Consider the following 14,897-nt stretch of genomic DNA (forward strand, 5'->3'; position numbering starts at 1 on the left):
CAACCCCCGCCCGCCCCCCCCCCCCCCCCCCCCGCTGCCTGGTTACAGGGCATCCCTAGCCCCCAGCCTGCTCCAGTATGGGCACCCTGGGGCTTCCTCCCGTGAGCGACCAAATGGAGGGGCAGGGTAGCATACAGGAGGCTGCGAGCAGGGGTGGCGGCCGCACAGGATAGGGAAGGCACAGGGCTCCTTACACACACTCCTCCACAGCCTAGGCTGAGCTGCTAGAAGGAAGCCTGCACCTCCGGGGGCAGTGCTCTGGAGGCAGTACAGGAGCCCCCCTACTCGTGCATGCTGGTGCTCTGCCTCATTCCTCCCTAGCGGCCAAAGACATGGTCACTAACAGGCTTCGGCTCCAACATCAGTCCTGCTCGGGGTTCTGAGCACAGGCGTGCAGCCCACGAGCTGTGGTGTGCTCTACAGGCTGAGAGGCCGGCGGCCTGGGATCAGGCTTTTCCCTTGGGCGCCGGGCGGGAGGGCCTTTTGGCTTTGTCCCCTTGTTGGCTGCAAGGAATGAGTGTGTCCACTGGGGGGCGCCAGACACACAGGCCAAGCACAGCAGCGGGCTGGAGGTGGACAAGCCTTTAGCTTTGTCACCTGCTGGGGAACCGTGGGGAAGGTGGCAGGGTGCTGCGTGCCTGCGAGACGCTGATGCGGGGGTCCCACATGGCGGAGACCATGGTTTCGCACCTTCATCTCCTCTCTTTTACCAATGGGGAGAACAATCCCTGCTAACAGTTTGAAGAATGGGGGGGCGAGGAGAGCAGGAGCTACATGCAGCTGCACACTGTGTCCTCACACCCTGCTTCCCACCCTCCAGCCGCCCGGCCCCTACCCCGTGCACCGCCACGCACATGCGGCCAGAGGCCAGCCTGCCTGGGTGCATGGTGGCCTGGCGCCCAAGCAGAGGCCTTGAGCATGGCCCTCCCCAGGGGGTGGGGACGCCTCCAAGGGTTGCTGGAAGTCCAGAGAGCCTGTGGTCTCCTGCCTAGGGAAGAGGAACAGCTGGAGTGGGGAAGCAGGGGCGCGGGCCTTCACCCTGCAGGCCTCTGTGGCCGGCCTGAGCGCACCAGGCAGGCACCTGCTCACCAAAGTGAGGTGCTGACTGTGCGGCTTTCTTCTTGCCACTGGTGGTACAGTGAGAGGAGAGAGAGAACTTGAGGGAAAAGCCATTCAACGTGGGAGCCCAGGTGGTAAGTCCAGCAAACGCTCAGAGTCCGAGTCCCCAGAGTGGCGGGGGCAGGGTGGCGGCACTGCCGGCCTCGCAGAGAATGGCTAAGCCATGCTCCTAGCTGGGGAGTGGGGACGGGCACGAGGGTGTCTATGAATCCCAGGACCGCCTGCCAGGGGAGCAAGTGGGGGCAGGGTAGGGAGCCGGCTCACCTGCGCTCGGACCAGGGACTCAAAGCTGGGCTGGAAGTAGTCCAGGCGGCTATTGTAGAAACGCGGCATCTCATCCAGGAGCTGCTTGTTCTTGGCCTCGAAGTCATCCCGCACGGGCCGAAGTTCTTCTCGGGCCTGGGGGACAAGACACTGGGCGTCACAGCTCTTGGTGGCTTATCCGGAGTTCATGCTGGGGGCACGATGTGTACCCTGGGGGAGGTGGGGGCAGTATCACATCTGGTGTCTTGGTCTCATAGCCCCAGAGTTGGTCCCCAGGTGAAGGAGGAACTTGCCACGTGTCACCCATGGGGCCCGTTGTCCACACCCACGTCTCGCTTCCTGGTACCTGGTGGAGTTTGGCCAGCACTGGCCCCGTCTTCTCCTTCTCCTCGTACTTCTCCACCTTGGCCTGTAACCTCCTGTAGTCCTGCAAGGCCTGCTCCCGCCGCTTCACCGCCATGTTGAGGCTCGGGAAGACACTGCCAAACCTGCCGGACACGGCCCAGTTGGATACACGCTGTCCTTGGGGCTGCAGCCCGGCAGCTCGGTGTCCATTCAGAAATACATACTGAGTGCCTCCTAAGTGCCAGACCCTGTTCTAAGTCTTGGGGACATCACATGAGTAAGACAGATGAGGCCTTGGCCCCGGGAAAGGGTAAGACCATGGGAAAGAAGCAGGACTAAGGGTCACTCTAGTGATCTGAGCCACAGGGGCAGGAATGCAAGGAAGCCACTGGTATGGCCGCTGCCCCTTCCCCATCCATCTCCTATGACCCCGCATGTGACAGAGACCTGTCACAGAGCATGGCAGAGATGAAGACTCTTTGGAATAATCTGTCCAACATCTTCCTTTGACACAATCAATGAAAATGACACCAGGGAGGGGACATGATTTGTTCAAGGTCACAACCAGGTAGTGACTGTCCCACAGAGAACTCAAGCGCCCCAGTTCTCTGGCACCTCCCCACCACCTCACGGTGCCACCGGCAGGGACAACTGCAGCCAACACCGGCCTAGTCTTGGCCTAATTCTACCAGCTGACCATGAGAAAAGCAGGAACCCTCTGGTTCCACCACTGAAATGGCGAAACCGCTGAACCAGATGTTTGAGGAGAAGGACTCAAGGACATCTTGTTGCCCAACTGGGACTAAAAAGGACCACAGGGAATGCTGAGGAGAGGGCCGTTCACAAAGAGCAGCAGCGGACCCTTTGGCCCCTGTGGGCATCCTCTTTGTGATTACTGTCATCTTTAACCGGGAAGAGCAACGAGGTCTTGAGACAGACATCGGGCAGGACTGCATCCCAGGCGGGGATGCCGGACTGCCCTTGATTGGAGTGTTGGAGAAGGCCAGGCAAGCCTGTAAGCAGGTTTTCTGAACTGGACAGGAGGAGATGGGGCAGCTTCCTTGAGAGCAAAGCCTGCGGGGCAGGAGCCGGCAGGAGGCATCCACCCTGCAGATCTGGCCCCGCAGCCACAGAAAAGGGCAGCACAGTGGTTACTCCGGGCTGAGACGCACAGAGGGGGCGACTCGGGGCCAGGGCAAGAACGGGTTTCTCTTCGAATGGCCCAGATGACATGCTGTGGGGACTTCCCCTTCCCCAGCGCTGGGGCCGGAGGCGCCCGTCAGCTCCCGGGCAGTCCGCAGGTAGTTCAGATGCCACGGGAGGAATGATTTTCCAAGTGTGGCTCTCAAAGGAGCATGGTCACGAATTTGGTTTTTAAAAGCCCCAACAAATCAAGTGTGCCCGTGACATAAGAATAATGAATATTTCTGCCAGAAAACAGAGAACATAAATTTGACCAAAGCACTGAATTCCCCAGCCAAGGCTATAGATGCAGGCAGTAGATTCTGGTCAAACAAAAGGCTTATCCCCAAGAAAGGGCACTACGTAAGTCCTTCTAACTGGCTGGGTGACCTAATGGGCTCACTACCTAACTGGAAAGACTAGAAGTGGGCAAGACATGCCCTTAGACAAATCAGTCATCAAATCGATATTTGAACGACTGGTCTACCAGCAGAGGAGGCCTCCTTGGTGCCATGCAAGCTGCGTGTGGGGAGCAGGTACCTTCAGGACAAAGGTCCCCCAGCCCCGGTAGGTCTCAACACATAAGACCACGGGCAGGGTCTGGCCTCGCTGTTCGTGCCTCAGGCGGCAGCTCTGACAGGGTCTGTTGCTAGGCGAGCCTGTCTCCCTTCCTGGGAGGAGTGTGCCCAGCAGCTGAGAGGCCTGCGACTCAAGGAAGCAGGTGCAATGGAGCCTGGGAAACCTCCACGTATGCCCTGTCAACCCCAACCAGACTAGGGGTCACCAGCGGCCACCCTCACTGTCTCATTAGAAGTGGCCTGCTTAGGTGGCCTCAGTGCCTGGGCCTCTGCCCTCCATGCTGCTGGCGGCCTGGGAGGAGAGTGCACGAACAGGACAAGAATGGGGCAGGAAGCAGCAGGTGGAGAGAGGGCGGCACCACGGATGCATTCTGCGGGTGCCAGGCAGGACGGCCACCACGCTGGCAGCCGAGCCGTTCTGGCTGCCCTCTGACCCCAGAGCACTTGTCTCTTTGCTTGCCCTCAGTTGTCACCTGGGGTGGATTCCCACGGCTGGGATCAAAGGCACAGAAGCGCCAACTAAATGCAAGGACTGGATCAGCTTACAAAGGAAACAGGAATCCCACCCGAGAGCCAAATCCTGAGCCCAGAGGGGTGAGCGTGGCACAGGTTCAGGACCACAGACTTCCATGCAATGCCAGGCAACCCCGGCGACAGGCAGCGTAGGAGTGGGTGTGCCTACAGGATGCTCCTCGGCCTTCTGGAAGCAAGACCACCTGTGCCCTGCAGTGCACACTGGTCCCGGCTGCTGTTAGACCCTCCAGGAAAACCGGTTCTTCACCATGCCAACTTCTGCTTCCCCAAATGGCCCCCTTGGTCACACCAAGAGGTCTCAGAAGGCTCAGCTGGCTTAGTTCACCGTACATGGGTCCTGAGTCACTTGGCACCTGTATGGCTTTGGGCCCAGGGCTTTGGGACTCCCTGGGTAGAGGCAGGTGGCATGCTCCTCTTACATTAACGTGGGGAAACTGAGGCCAGACAAGGAGACCCAACTGTGTGTTTGAGGTGGCTGATGAAAGAGTGGGGGCCCAGGGCTCTGCAGTCCCTGGCTTGTGTTAATGCTCCACTGAGGCCCCACCTCCCCACTAACCAGGCAGACACAACACAAGGGACGCCAGTCCCACGTGTTGGGCAGTGTGAGCACCACGCTGGGGTGTGAGGACAGGAGCTCATGTGGCGACAGCCCTAGGTGTGGGATGCCCAGAGCTCTCCTCCACCTTCCGGTCAGGGAGGGAAGGTGACAGAGAGGTGGGGATAGGCATAGGCTGGTCCCAGAGCCTGGGCCCAACCTGACGCCCCCTGGGGGCCCTACAGAGGGGGACCCAGTTCTCCCCTGAGGCATGATGTCTACACTTCCACTGGGCTGCCACAAAGAAGGCTGGGAAGTCGGACCCCCTCTGCTCTGGTCCCTGCTTCCCCCAATTAGCAGGGACACGGAAGGCCTTGGGCCAGTACAGACTCCACCCTCCATACCGGCTCAACCTACCGCTCTAGCCAGGGACACCTCCATTCCCTCCTCCTGAATGCGGACTGAGCCACTGCAGGGTTGGGGACAGGCCTCTCCCCCACAGATGGGGAAACAGGTTTGGAGGAGCGGGGCCCTGGCCAGGGCCATGGGCTGGCCGGGGGCCGGCTGGGACCAGCCGCCCAGCACTTGCCCTACACCACAAAGGGCCACCTCAGCAGTTAGGAACCATCCTGGTCTTTCCTCCAGAGAGCACCATCATGGCTTCCGCACTGGGTCATGAGCTCCTAAAATCTGTGTTGTGTCCACCCTCCAGAGAAAGCAGAACAGGGCTGGGCCTACACCACACCCTCGCCAAAGCTCTGCTCAGATGACTCCCCTAAGGTTCAACCAAGCTGTCCCCCCTACCCCGCCAGGGTAAGCAGTGGGGTGAGGAGGCAGCGAGAGGGAGGAGGGAAAGGGGGGAGGGAGAAAGAGGCCGGCTGGGAGGTAGGCTGGGAGCAGCCGGTCCTGGTGGGGAATGCCTGCCATTCCTCAGTCTGTGCCCACACAGCCGGGATCTTCCACCCACCAGGAAAGGGAAATTGAAAGCATCCCCATCCGACCATGTGAACGCAGCCCAGAGACCGGGGGATTAGAGGCCGAGCCCCTTGGGGGGAGGCCGGGGGCGGCGGGGTGGCCATGTGCTGATGTTCTTCATCAGAGGACAGGAAAGCTGCAGTTTCCTGTTTCCGGTGCTGGGGTCCCTGGGAGCTTCTCTCCCGGCAAGAGGCGGCAACAGGCAGTGCCGGTTTTATGTGGTTGGGGGAGACTGCGTGTCGGCCATGGGGTGGAGAAGCCAGCCGGGCGGGCAGGCAGGCCCGGGGGGCTCAGGCAGAGGTCAGCGGATCTGCTGCGGAGACGGTGCCCGCCTCCTGTGCCACTCACCCACCTTCCTGGCAGGTGGTGGGCTGCTGGGGCGGTGGGAAGCAGCCGGGATTTCTCTCCATTTGGCTCTAGAAGCCAAGCATCAGATTTCAAGGCCGCCTCCTTGGTTGTGAAATCGAGACTGGAGTCAGTCCCCTAGCTCTCTGAGCTGGTGTCCCCTGCCTAGATTTGCCAGCCATGGGTGTCCACGGCAGCCTCTGTGGCAGCTCTTGGAACCCTAGGGGCAGGGTCTGCTCTGCCCATGGCCCTTCTCGCCCAGCTGCAAAGCCTCGGTCCTGGGGACCCAGTCAGAAAGCCACCCGCCATGGAGCCCCTGCTGCCACCTCCCTCCTGAGCGCCTCACCTCCTCAGCACCCAGTTCCTCATGTGACCCTGCAGCCTGGGCCCGAGCAGGGGGTAGGGGAAGGGGCCCAGCGACAGAGGGATGGCTGAGCCTCTAGACAGCCTGGCTAGGGAAGAGCTTCCCCTGACCCCACCCCTTGGACCTGAACAGGGAGTGAAGAGCCCAATAACCCCAAAGCTAGGGGCCAGAGGACCCAAACCTGCTCTCTTCATCTCCCTCTGGGCTCCGATCCAGGCTTAATGGTAATTAGCAGAGCCTCATTACCCAGGCCTGGCGAGGCAGCTGCCAGGGACCACCACAGAAGAGGTAATAAAGTGCAGCTGCTGGGCTGGAGCGGGAGCCTTTCTAGGTCAGAGCTTTGGGAGAGGCAAGGGGGGAAGATGAAGTGATCCGGAGCTTCAAGGCAATGCTCCTGCCTGAGCCCCCCCACCAACCCCAGGGGACCGGCGAATAAGGCCTGTCTGATCGCTGCCCAGAGCCTGCCTGAGACAAGATGAGCCTCACAGAAGAATGTCTGACCCTGTCGGGTCTCGAGTCAGGGGACCTTCCCAGGCAGGACCCCGCTGCTGCGCCCTTCCCCATGTGCAGCCACCCCCACATCTCCAAAGCCGAGTGCAGCAGGCAGCTGCTCTCCCGGTGCGGCGGGGAGATGAAAGGCCTTGCTCGTCCCCGCTGAGGGCTGGCCAAGATCTCTGCTTGCTTCGTTCAGCAAGCTCCGGGTCCTCTGGCTCTCAGCCGGGAACAGAGGGAACGATGGCAAAGTGACCACCGAGCTGAGGCTGTCTGTGGCAGCAGATCACAAGTGCCTCGTCCTCACTGAGTGCTCCGGGGCCACTGCGAGTGGCAGCCCTTGGGCCACAGATCCCGTTGCCAGCGTCCCTGTTGAGTTTCTAGTCACCCCCTGTGAGTGTGGGGTCCTAGGCTGCCGGAAATGATATTCGGTCCCCAGTCGGCCAGTTGGCCTGCCTTCCCAGTAAGTGCCCCGGCCTAGTTCCCTGAGGCCTGTGGTCCCCAGATGGCCGTTACTCACTTTTTTAAGGGTTCAATCACGGTCTTTTGGATCTGGTTCACCTGTTGAAAGAAAGACCCAATGAATCAAACCTGAGGGGAAGTCGGACTCTTCCTAAAAGGGGGGGGGGGTCCACGTTCCTGAGAAAGGGGGCTGACAGGGCTGTCCTGAGAGCCCTGGCGGGGACGAGATGGGGCAGGGGGCACCCCTGATCCACAGCTGGAGCGAGGCAGAGAGGACGATGACGGCCCAGACGCCGAGGGCACCAGGGAGTACTGTTCTTGTTCCGGGTCAGTCCCCCTCCCACCAGCGCTAACTGCAGGCTGCTGGCAGCCTTGCTCAGGGGGCAGGCTGGGTGGGCAACGACAGAATGTGGGAGGGCTCTGGGTGAGCAGAGTCTTCCTCGTGGTCTCACAGTGAGCAATACGAACTCATGGGAGTCACAGGAGGCACATGGCACTGAAGCAGGTCCAGGAACGAGCTCACGGGGCTTGTGACACAAGGGCCCCAGAGTGCTGGTAGGACTCTGCACGGGCGCTCCACCCAGACAGAAGTCATGGGAAGGGGGAGAGTGAGACCCCAGTTACCTTCTCCTGGTTGAAGGCGTCCATCCGCTTCATGGCCGTGTCCAGGGCTGTCACCATGTTCAGGAAGTCCTGGTCTTGCTCGCAGAGGGGATTGGAGAGCAAGTCCAAGGATATCTTCACAGCAGATTTGGACAAGGCTGTAAGAAGTCAAAGCTCGGTGAACCTATGAAGGGACAGGCTTCAAGGTCTTGAGTCCAGGGGCCACACNAACATCTGAGGCTGCTCTGGGTAATCCTTCGGAGCAGTTTACCCTTGCAATCACTTCATTCCCAAACTCTGGATTTTAACAGAAACATTTGGGTGGGAAGCCGTAAAAACTACTTACTTCTAGGTCGAAAGAGTCTCACTCAGTAAGTCTGAAATCCAGAAATATGTATTTTAAAGAAACTCTCCAGGCGGTTTGGACATGAAGCTTGGTTTGGGACTCCCTCACGGACGAGGGTAATATACCGTAAGGGCTAGAAATCAAGATGGCAGGCTGTGTGGACTGCATGGTTTCTGCTGCAACTACTCAACTCTGCCACAGACAACACCTAAAGAATGGGTGGCTTTGTTCCAATGGCACTTTATTGACAAACCGAGGCCGGGTTTGGTGTGAAATCAGGCAACCCCTGCTTTCAGTGACATACACTCAGAAACTTCTTTTTCCTGAGCCTCTGGAACTGGTACAGACACTACAGAGCAAGCGTGGCCCCTTTCCAGTCTCTTCCTGCCCCTCTAGACTTTCGTTTGCACGTAATGGACCAAGAACTTCAAAGTCGCTGACAGGTTTCCATCCTGCCTCTGCAGGGTTTCCCATGCCCCCACGGTTTTATCCAGGGCTCATCCAACCCAGCAGACATTGCAGGCAGTGTATTTTGGCTCCATTTTACAGATGAGGAAGGCTCCAAAGAGGTTTTAACTCCCTCAAGGTCAAACAGTTGCAACTGCCAAGCCAGGACCAGACCCTGGGCCCCCGCCGCCCTGCCCGCTCCTCTCCTGGAGACAGCTGTGGGCAGGCCCCACAAGGCTCTGCTGCGGTATCTGCTTACGTTGTTAAAGGTCTTCACTGGTACCATTTCCCCATGGATGGAGGCCACTGCCCTGCCGTGGCCTGTTCACATGTTCCGACACCCTGTTTGACATGTGGGGAGCCTGGAAATCAGACAGCAGCTCCAAGGCAGGGCGGAGATCTATTAGCAGCTTTGGAGTTCTCCGGCTCATACAAGTTTTTGGGTCTCCATTATTTGGGGAAAAAAAAAATTCTAGAGGGGCAGGCAGAGAGAATGCAGAAGGGGCATGCTTGTTCCACAGTGTCTACCAGCTTGAGAGTCTCAAGGGAGAAAAGGTTTTGAATGTATTCCTCACTATTTTATGCCACTGAATTTAGGATGGTCACACACCATCACTGTATAAACCACCAAGAAGGAAAACAATGCTGTCCATTAAACCCTATCAAGGGTTATGGTGTGTTAGTTTCTGTCATGTTAGAAGTGAAACAATGTCTTTGAATCCATGAAATAGGTCCACTCCAGTCAACACAGATGTGCCCCTGCCTTGCTGCTCCATACAGGGGGGCAGAGCCCCAGCCCAGCCCTAGCCCTCCTGGGGAAAGGGCCCACTTCTCCATTTCCGGTGGGAGGAACAGGAACCTAGTGGGTCCCTCCTCACTCAGGCTCCTCCATATGCCAGCAGAGGAGGCCACAGAGGGTGACTGGCTGGGGCGCCCTGTCCTGGGTTTCTCTTGAATCAGGTAGCCCGTGGTGGTCACCCAGCAAATGGGCACAATATGGGAGAAGCCTGGAAATGTACACTTCCCAGAAATGGTGAGGCAATGCAGCCAAGAACCCTCTTTCAAATCTGTGCAGTGACTTTGTAGCTTGTGAACAAACATCATGTGTAACTGGACCGGATCATGAAATGGTCGCAGACAGTATAATTAAAGGACAGAAGCTTGGACAACACTGGAGACTTTTTCGAAAAATTTCTTCCACTGCTTTTTAATATTTGAGGGGGAAAAAACCTGAAAAGTTAGGGCAGGGGAGACTTCCTTCCCTATTTTCCTTTTCTTTCCTAAAGCCTCACACTTCAGGCCTCTGCCTCCGTCTTTGTTCGAACCATCTGAAGTCAATTAACAGTGTGGAATCCCACTGGAGGCCTCACCGGCCTATGGGAGGGTGCAGGGCAGGGCCATTGGGGCTCCACTGGGACTGGAAGGGCGTGGCCAGCCCGGCACAAATTGGGAGGCTGGTGGTCTCTGAACCTTACAGAGAGCGGGGGTCTTGAACACATCGGTCTCTGGAACCCTGATGCAACCTCAAAATGTAAGGCAACTGGTCACAGCCTCTCCTGTACTAGAAAGGCAGTGGAGAACGATCAGGATGCCCCCCAGGTAACTGCGAACTACCCACAAAACAAATAACAGATGGGCTCCATGATCAGACCCTTGGCTCACTGCACACGGAGTCCGGGGATGCCAGGGACAGTTGTGTTCAGACCCACCCATGTCCTCCGGATGAGTGGTGACATGAGGATTTGTGCACAGACCACAGGAGCCGGCCCTGAAGGGACAGAGGGACAGAGGTCCACTCGTGACCCGGCCAGGCCCAGCCCGGCTCTGGGCTATGCCACCTACCCAGGTCAGCATCAGTGCTCTTCTTCATGTCCTTCTGCAGCCTCCTCGTCTGCTCTTCCAGCCTGCAAGGCAGGGGCACAGACCTGGGCACCTGGCATTGCCAGCTGGCTTCGGCCTCCTTCCTTCCTATCTACCTGGGTTAGGCCTGGCCTGACGCCCTGGGAGGCCTGCCAGGAGAAGGCGCCCGTGCTGTGTGGGGAGTCTTCCCGCGGACTGAAGGGCCACTGCTGGCTCTGCACGAGGCCAAGCACCCAAAGGCTATGAGTTAACGACTGTCACATAGCCGTCAGCTGGGGGAGAATTTCTGGCAGGCTGTGAACTGAGCTGCCCTCGGCTCTGGCGGCACTTAAGGGACAGATGAGCGGCCCACTAATGGCGGTGCCGGAAGGGGCACTGTGGGAACTGAGACCTGGTGGAAGGCTCCTGCCCTGCTTCCCCCCCCCCCCCCCCCCGCCAGCCTCCATCCTTCTGGGGTTTGACACTCACTGCTGGAGTTTTCCATACTCCCTTTCAAAATCTCTCTCCACCTGTAACCAAAGAGATAACTCAATCATCGGAGAAATGACAACACGCTGGAAAAAATCTGCCAGCCTACTGAAACTCCCTCCACGCCCTCCCCCCAGCTGCAGCAAACAACACGGTCCAGTTCATACAAGCACCAGCAGATCATTAACGACACAGTATCCCTGTGTTCCCAAATTAATTAAGTGTTTGATTTAGGGCACAAGACTCCCCTCCCAGATGGGCCAGCCAGGCAAGTAGCAGCGGATTGTGGCTCTGTTCCTCCACCACAGGGAGCCAGGCGCTGGGCTGCCTTCCCTCTCCTCACCCTCCCCTTGCGAGCCAGGTGAGGTGCTCGGAATGTGACTGAGACTCGCAGGGGGGAAGCAAGCAGGTCCCCTCCCGCTCCTGGCCCTGGTTTCCCCACAGGGCCTACCAACTGTGAGGTTCAGGGGGGACCAGGAAAGATCCTGTCTGCACACTCTGTGGGTGGGAAGTACCGAGCACAAATACTATTACTACTGACTCCGGAGAGGCTCCCTTAAAATTCCTGATAAGTTATCCGATTTCCCCAATGCCAGCAAGATTCACATCAGATGGGTGTGAGTCCTGATCCCAGGTCTGCCACCTGCATGTCAGGTGGAGTCAAGAAAGTCACCTGCATGTCCAGTGCCAGAACTTCTCCATCTGTCACACGGGTCCCTGGCAATGGTCTCTCAGATGAGTGGCCTGTGAGGTGTATGGAATCTGAGAGCAGAGAGGAGGGGACCGAGGCCTGTCCTGGTTCCCTTCCCTCCCTTCTGCAGAGGCAGCAAGAGCTCCCCGGGCCGGCGTGCTGAGCTCCGGGCTGAGGCACTCACGTACGAGCAGCTAACATTCACAGGGTGCTCCCCGTGTGCTTCTGTGAACGCTCCCCCACCACTGCACGAGCACTGTGGCCCTCACGGCACCAAGGAGCTCCCAGGACAGAGGGGATGTACGCTGCACAAGCTCACATGACTAGTGAGTGGCAGAGTGGAGATCTGGGCATAGCCAGCCTGACTCCAAGGCCCATGCTCTTTTTTTTTTTTTTTTTAAATGTTTTATTTATTTCTGAGAGAGAGTGAGAGAGAGACAGCATGAGCAGGGGAGGGTCAGAGAGAAAGGGAGATACAGAATCTGACACAGGCTCCAGGCTCCAAGCTATCTGTCAGCACAGAGCCTGACATGGGGCTCAACCCACAAACATGACCTGAGCTGAAGTTGGACGCTTAACCGACTGAGCCACCCAGGTGCCCCATCCAAGGCCCATGCTCTCAATGAGCATTCTACCAAAGGGGGAAAAGGTATCTGCTGATCAGTTAAAGCCACGACTAAGAAAGGTACCTTCTTGCTGCTCCCTGAGATGCCTGCCAGTGAGAGCACTAAACCCTGGTCTTGCTCTCACGGCAGGCTCTCATGGCAGGCTCAAGGAAGGTCACAGAGCCCACAGCTGCGGAAAGGGTCAAGGCCCTTTGTTCTTTACCAGCACACCCTTCCGTCACGGTGCCCCATGAAGGAGCATTCTGAAACCCCATGGACCCCACACTCATGTGCATTTAGGTAAACTCAACACAGTCACAGAATGGCAGAACATTATTGAGGGCAATTATTTCATGTTACAAATGAAGAGGATGAAGCCCAGAGACGGGGAATGATTTATGTAAGGACGCAGGGCTAGTCAGAGGCAAAGCAAGGCTAGGATTCAGACTCCTAGCTCAACACCGCCCCCCTTTTTAAAATGACATTCAGGGGGCGCCTGGGTGGCTTAGTCGGTTAAGCATCCGACTTTCGCTTAGGTCATGATCTCGCTGTTCGTGGGTTCGAGCCCCGCGTCGGGCTCTGTGCTGACTGCCAGCTCAGAGCCTGGAGCCTGTTTCAGTCTGTGACTCCCTCTCTCTCTGACCCTCCCCTGCTCACGCTGTCTCTCTCTCTCTCCTAGAAATTAATGTCATTTTTAAGTAAAACAACATTAAAAAAAAATGACATTCAGTAGCCCCACAAACGTTTATTCAGCACCTATTAAGTGCAATGCATTCTGCCAGGTGCAAGGGGTGCTCTGGTGACAAACAGATGTGGGTCCTGGCTGGGGGAAACAAGTACACTTATAACTCAAAGCGCTGTGGAGGACGGGCGTGAGAGAATGGCCCAGAGAACCTACTTAGCTAAGGTCCCAGGGCATGACCGCGTGTCCTTTGACTTTCTGACCCCAGCACCTGGGGTTTGACGCACCAGCACCTGGGGTTTGATGCACAGAGTCATGAAGTAAAATTCACCATTGGTTTCCCCCCATCCTACAGTCTTTGCCTCTTTTCAACAGATCCCCTGTTTCTCCATCCAGGAACCTAACATTTCATCATCGCCTTCCTTACGATCCATCAAAAAGCTGCTCTTAAGAGGAAATTCAAACTTCGTTCCCGCTTCACTACACTTTGCTTCACTAAGGCGTATGTTCCTGATAAAAGCTTAAAGTGCTACCTGTCCCACAGGCCGTGTAGCTGGGCAGGAATCAAAGTCTCAGCCAAAGGCCGGAAGAGCATCTGGAGTGATGCAGGAGGGAGATTTGTTCTGGGGCAGCGAGGCCTCGCCAGGGCCCAGCAAGCCTGCACTGGGGCCATCCAGCCCTTTCGCCACCAGCACCATCGAGGAAGATGGTGGACAGGACCGAGTGGAGACGGATGACAGATGGACTCCGATACCAGCTGTGCAGCATTAAAAATACTACCTAATATTCTGAGTCCCAGGTACTTTTCTAGAGGAGTGGGATAACTCCATTCGTCCCCTCTCGGGGAAGATGTCCGGTGGCTGCCGAGGAAATGGGGTAGTGGTGTCCGTCTCGTTGGCTTGTCTAGAGGATCACCGAACAGTCTGTGTAGAGCACAGAGCTCAGTGCCTGGCCTGCAGACAGGGCTTCCTCGTTTTTCTCCTATGCACTGCAGCCCTGGAGGGCCCAGAGCAGTCTGGGGGTGCAGACTGTTCTGTAACCCTTTGGCAAAGCACGGGGTCGTTTGATAGCTAGGTGAATGCTGATTTGGGCTAAGCCTGAATCCTGTGCCCGGGGACTATACCTGGGTCTCCCTTCACTGGACACTTCACCTCTTTAACTTGGTAGAATGTGATGGCTGAGCAGGGTCTTTACATATTAAAAGTATTATTTTCCAAAAAGATGAAGTTAAGGATGTCTTGGTCAGAGTCCAGCTTTCCTAAGACGAAGAACATGCAGTGGGTGCCCCGAGAGGGAGGCGGGCACGGAGAACGCCTGTGAACCCACCGGCGCTATGGCCTTGGCTCCTGGCGCTCTCTTTTGCAATCCCCAAGTGTGCTGCTGCATGTGTGGGATGTCAGAGCACCTGGTCCCACGGCTCCGACTGCTTGGACTTGCATGGAGAGAGCGAGCGACTGCGGGTTTCCAACTGGGTTGGAACATTCTGGTTGGTGAGCCGCTTGAGGTCTTACCCTGGCAGCTGACAAGCATGTCGGGGTGGGGCTCAGGTCCTTCTGCTGCTGCTCACAGACATGTGACTGCCTGGGATGTTCACAAACGTGTCCCCCTTCTGTCTCTGGCAGCCAGGTGTGAGCTGCTCTCAAGATCACTCTCCTCCCCTGGGAAAAGATCCAAGGCAACACTACCAGGATTCTGGCCCCTCAGATAATGGATAAGGGAATAATAAAGAGACACCCTGGAGTCCCAGTCAAGGTATCTCCATTCTGAGGGAAACAGCCAAACACGAAAGATCTGAACATCTCTGAATGCTTGATGCTTCTGCCAAAAAGGCGATTAGCCCACAGTCAACAATGCAAGTGCAAACACATGTGGATGGCTGTCAGCGGGTCAGGGCGGGTGGGCCGGGCTGGGCAGCGAGGTTAGCGCAGGGGGAATGAGCACCAGACAGCCTGCTGCTCCCTGCATTCTCGAAGGCTCAGGGTGGAGGGGTGAGACTGTGC

At 57.3% G+C, this 14,897-nt stretch overlaps 1 protein-coding gene across 3 annotated transcripts in view; it reads right to left on the bottom strand.

The window, feature by feature from the left end:
- Window positions 1–14,897, bottom strand: part of BIN3 (bridging integrator 3) — a 42,706-nt gene that overhangs the window by 2,160 nt on the left and 25,649 nt on the right. For 2 of the 3 annotated variants that reach the window (XM_077766621.1, XM_077766620.1), the window contains 6 exons: window positions 10,920–10,960; window positions 10,434–10,495; window positions 7,820–7,956; window positions 7,254–7,294; window positions 1,730–1,871; window positions 1,384–1,518 (listed from right to left, as the gene is read on the bottom strand). In XM_077766621.1, coding sequence (XP_077622747.1) covers window positions 1,384–1,518; window positions 1,730–1,871; window positions 7,254–7,294; window positions 7,820–7,956; window positions 10,434–10,495; window positions 10,920–10,960 — 558 coding nt within the window. The remainder of the gene's footprint in view (window positions 1–1,383; window positions 1,519–1,729; window positions 1,872–7,253; window positions 7,295–7,819; window positions 7,957–10,433; window positions 10,496–10,919; window positions 10,961–14,897) is intronic. The other variant, XM_077766622.1, reaches the window with a different exon arrangement.

The sequence above is a fragment of the Crocuta crocuta genome, unplaced genomic scaffold (assembly GCF_008692635.1).
Source record: "Crocuta crocuta isolate KB4526 unplaced genomic scaffold, BGI_CrCroc_1.0 scaffold225, whole genome shotgun sequence".
NCBI lineage: Eukaryota > Metazoa > Chordata > Mammalia > Carnivora > Hyaenidae > Crocuta > Crocuta crocuta.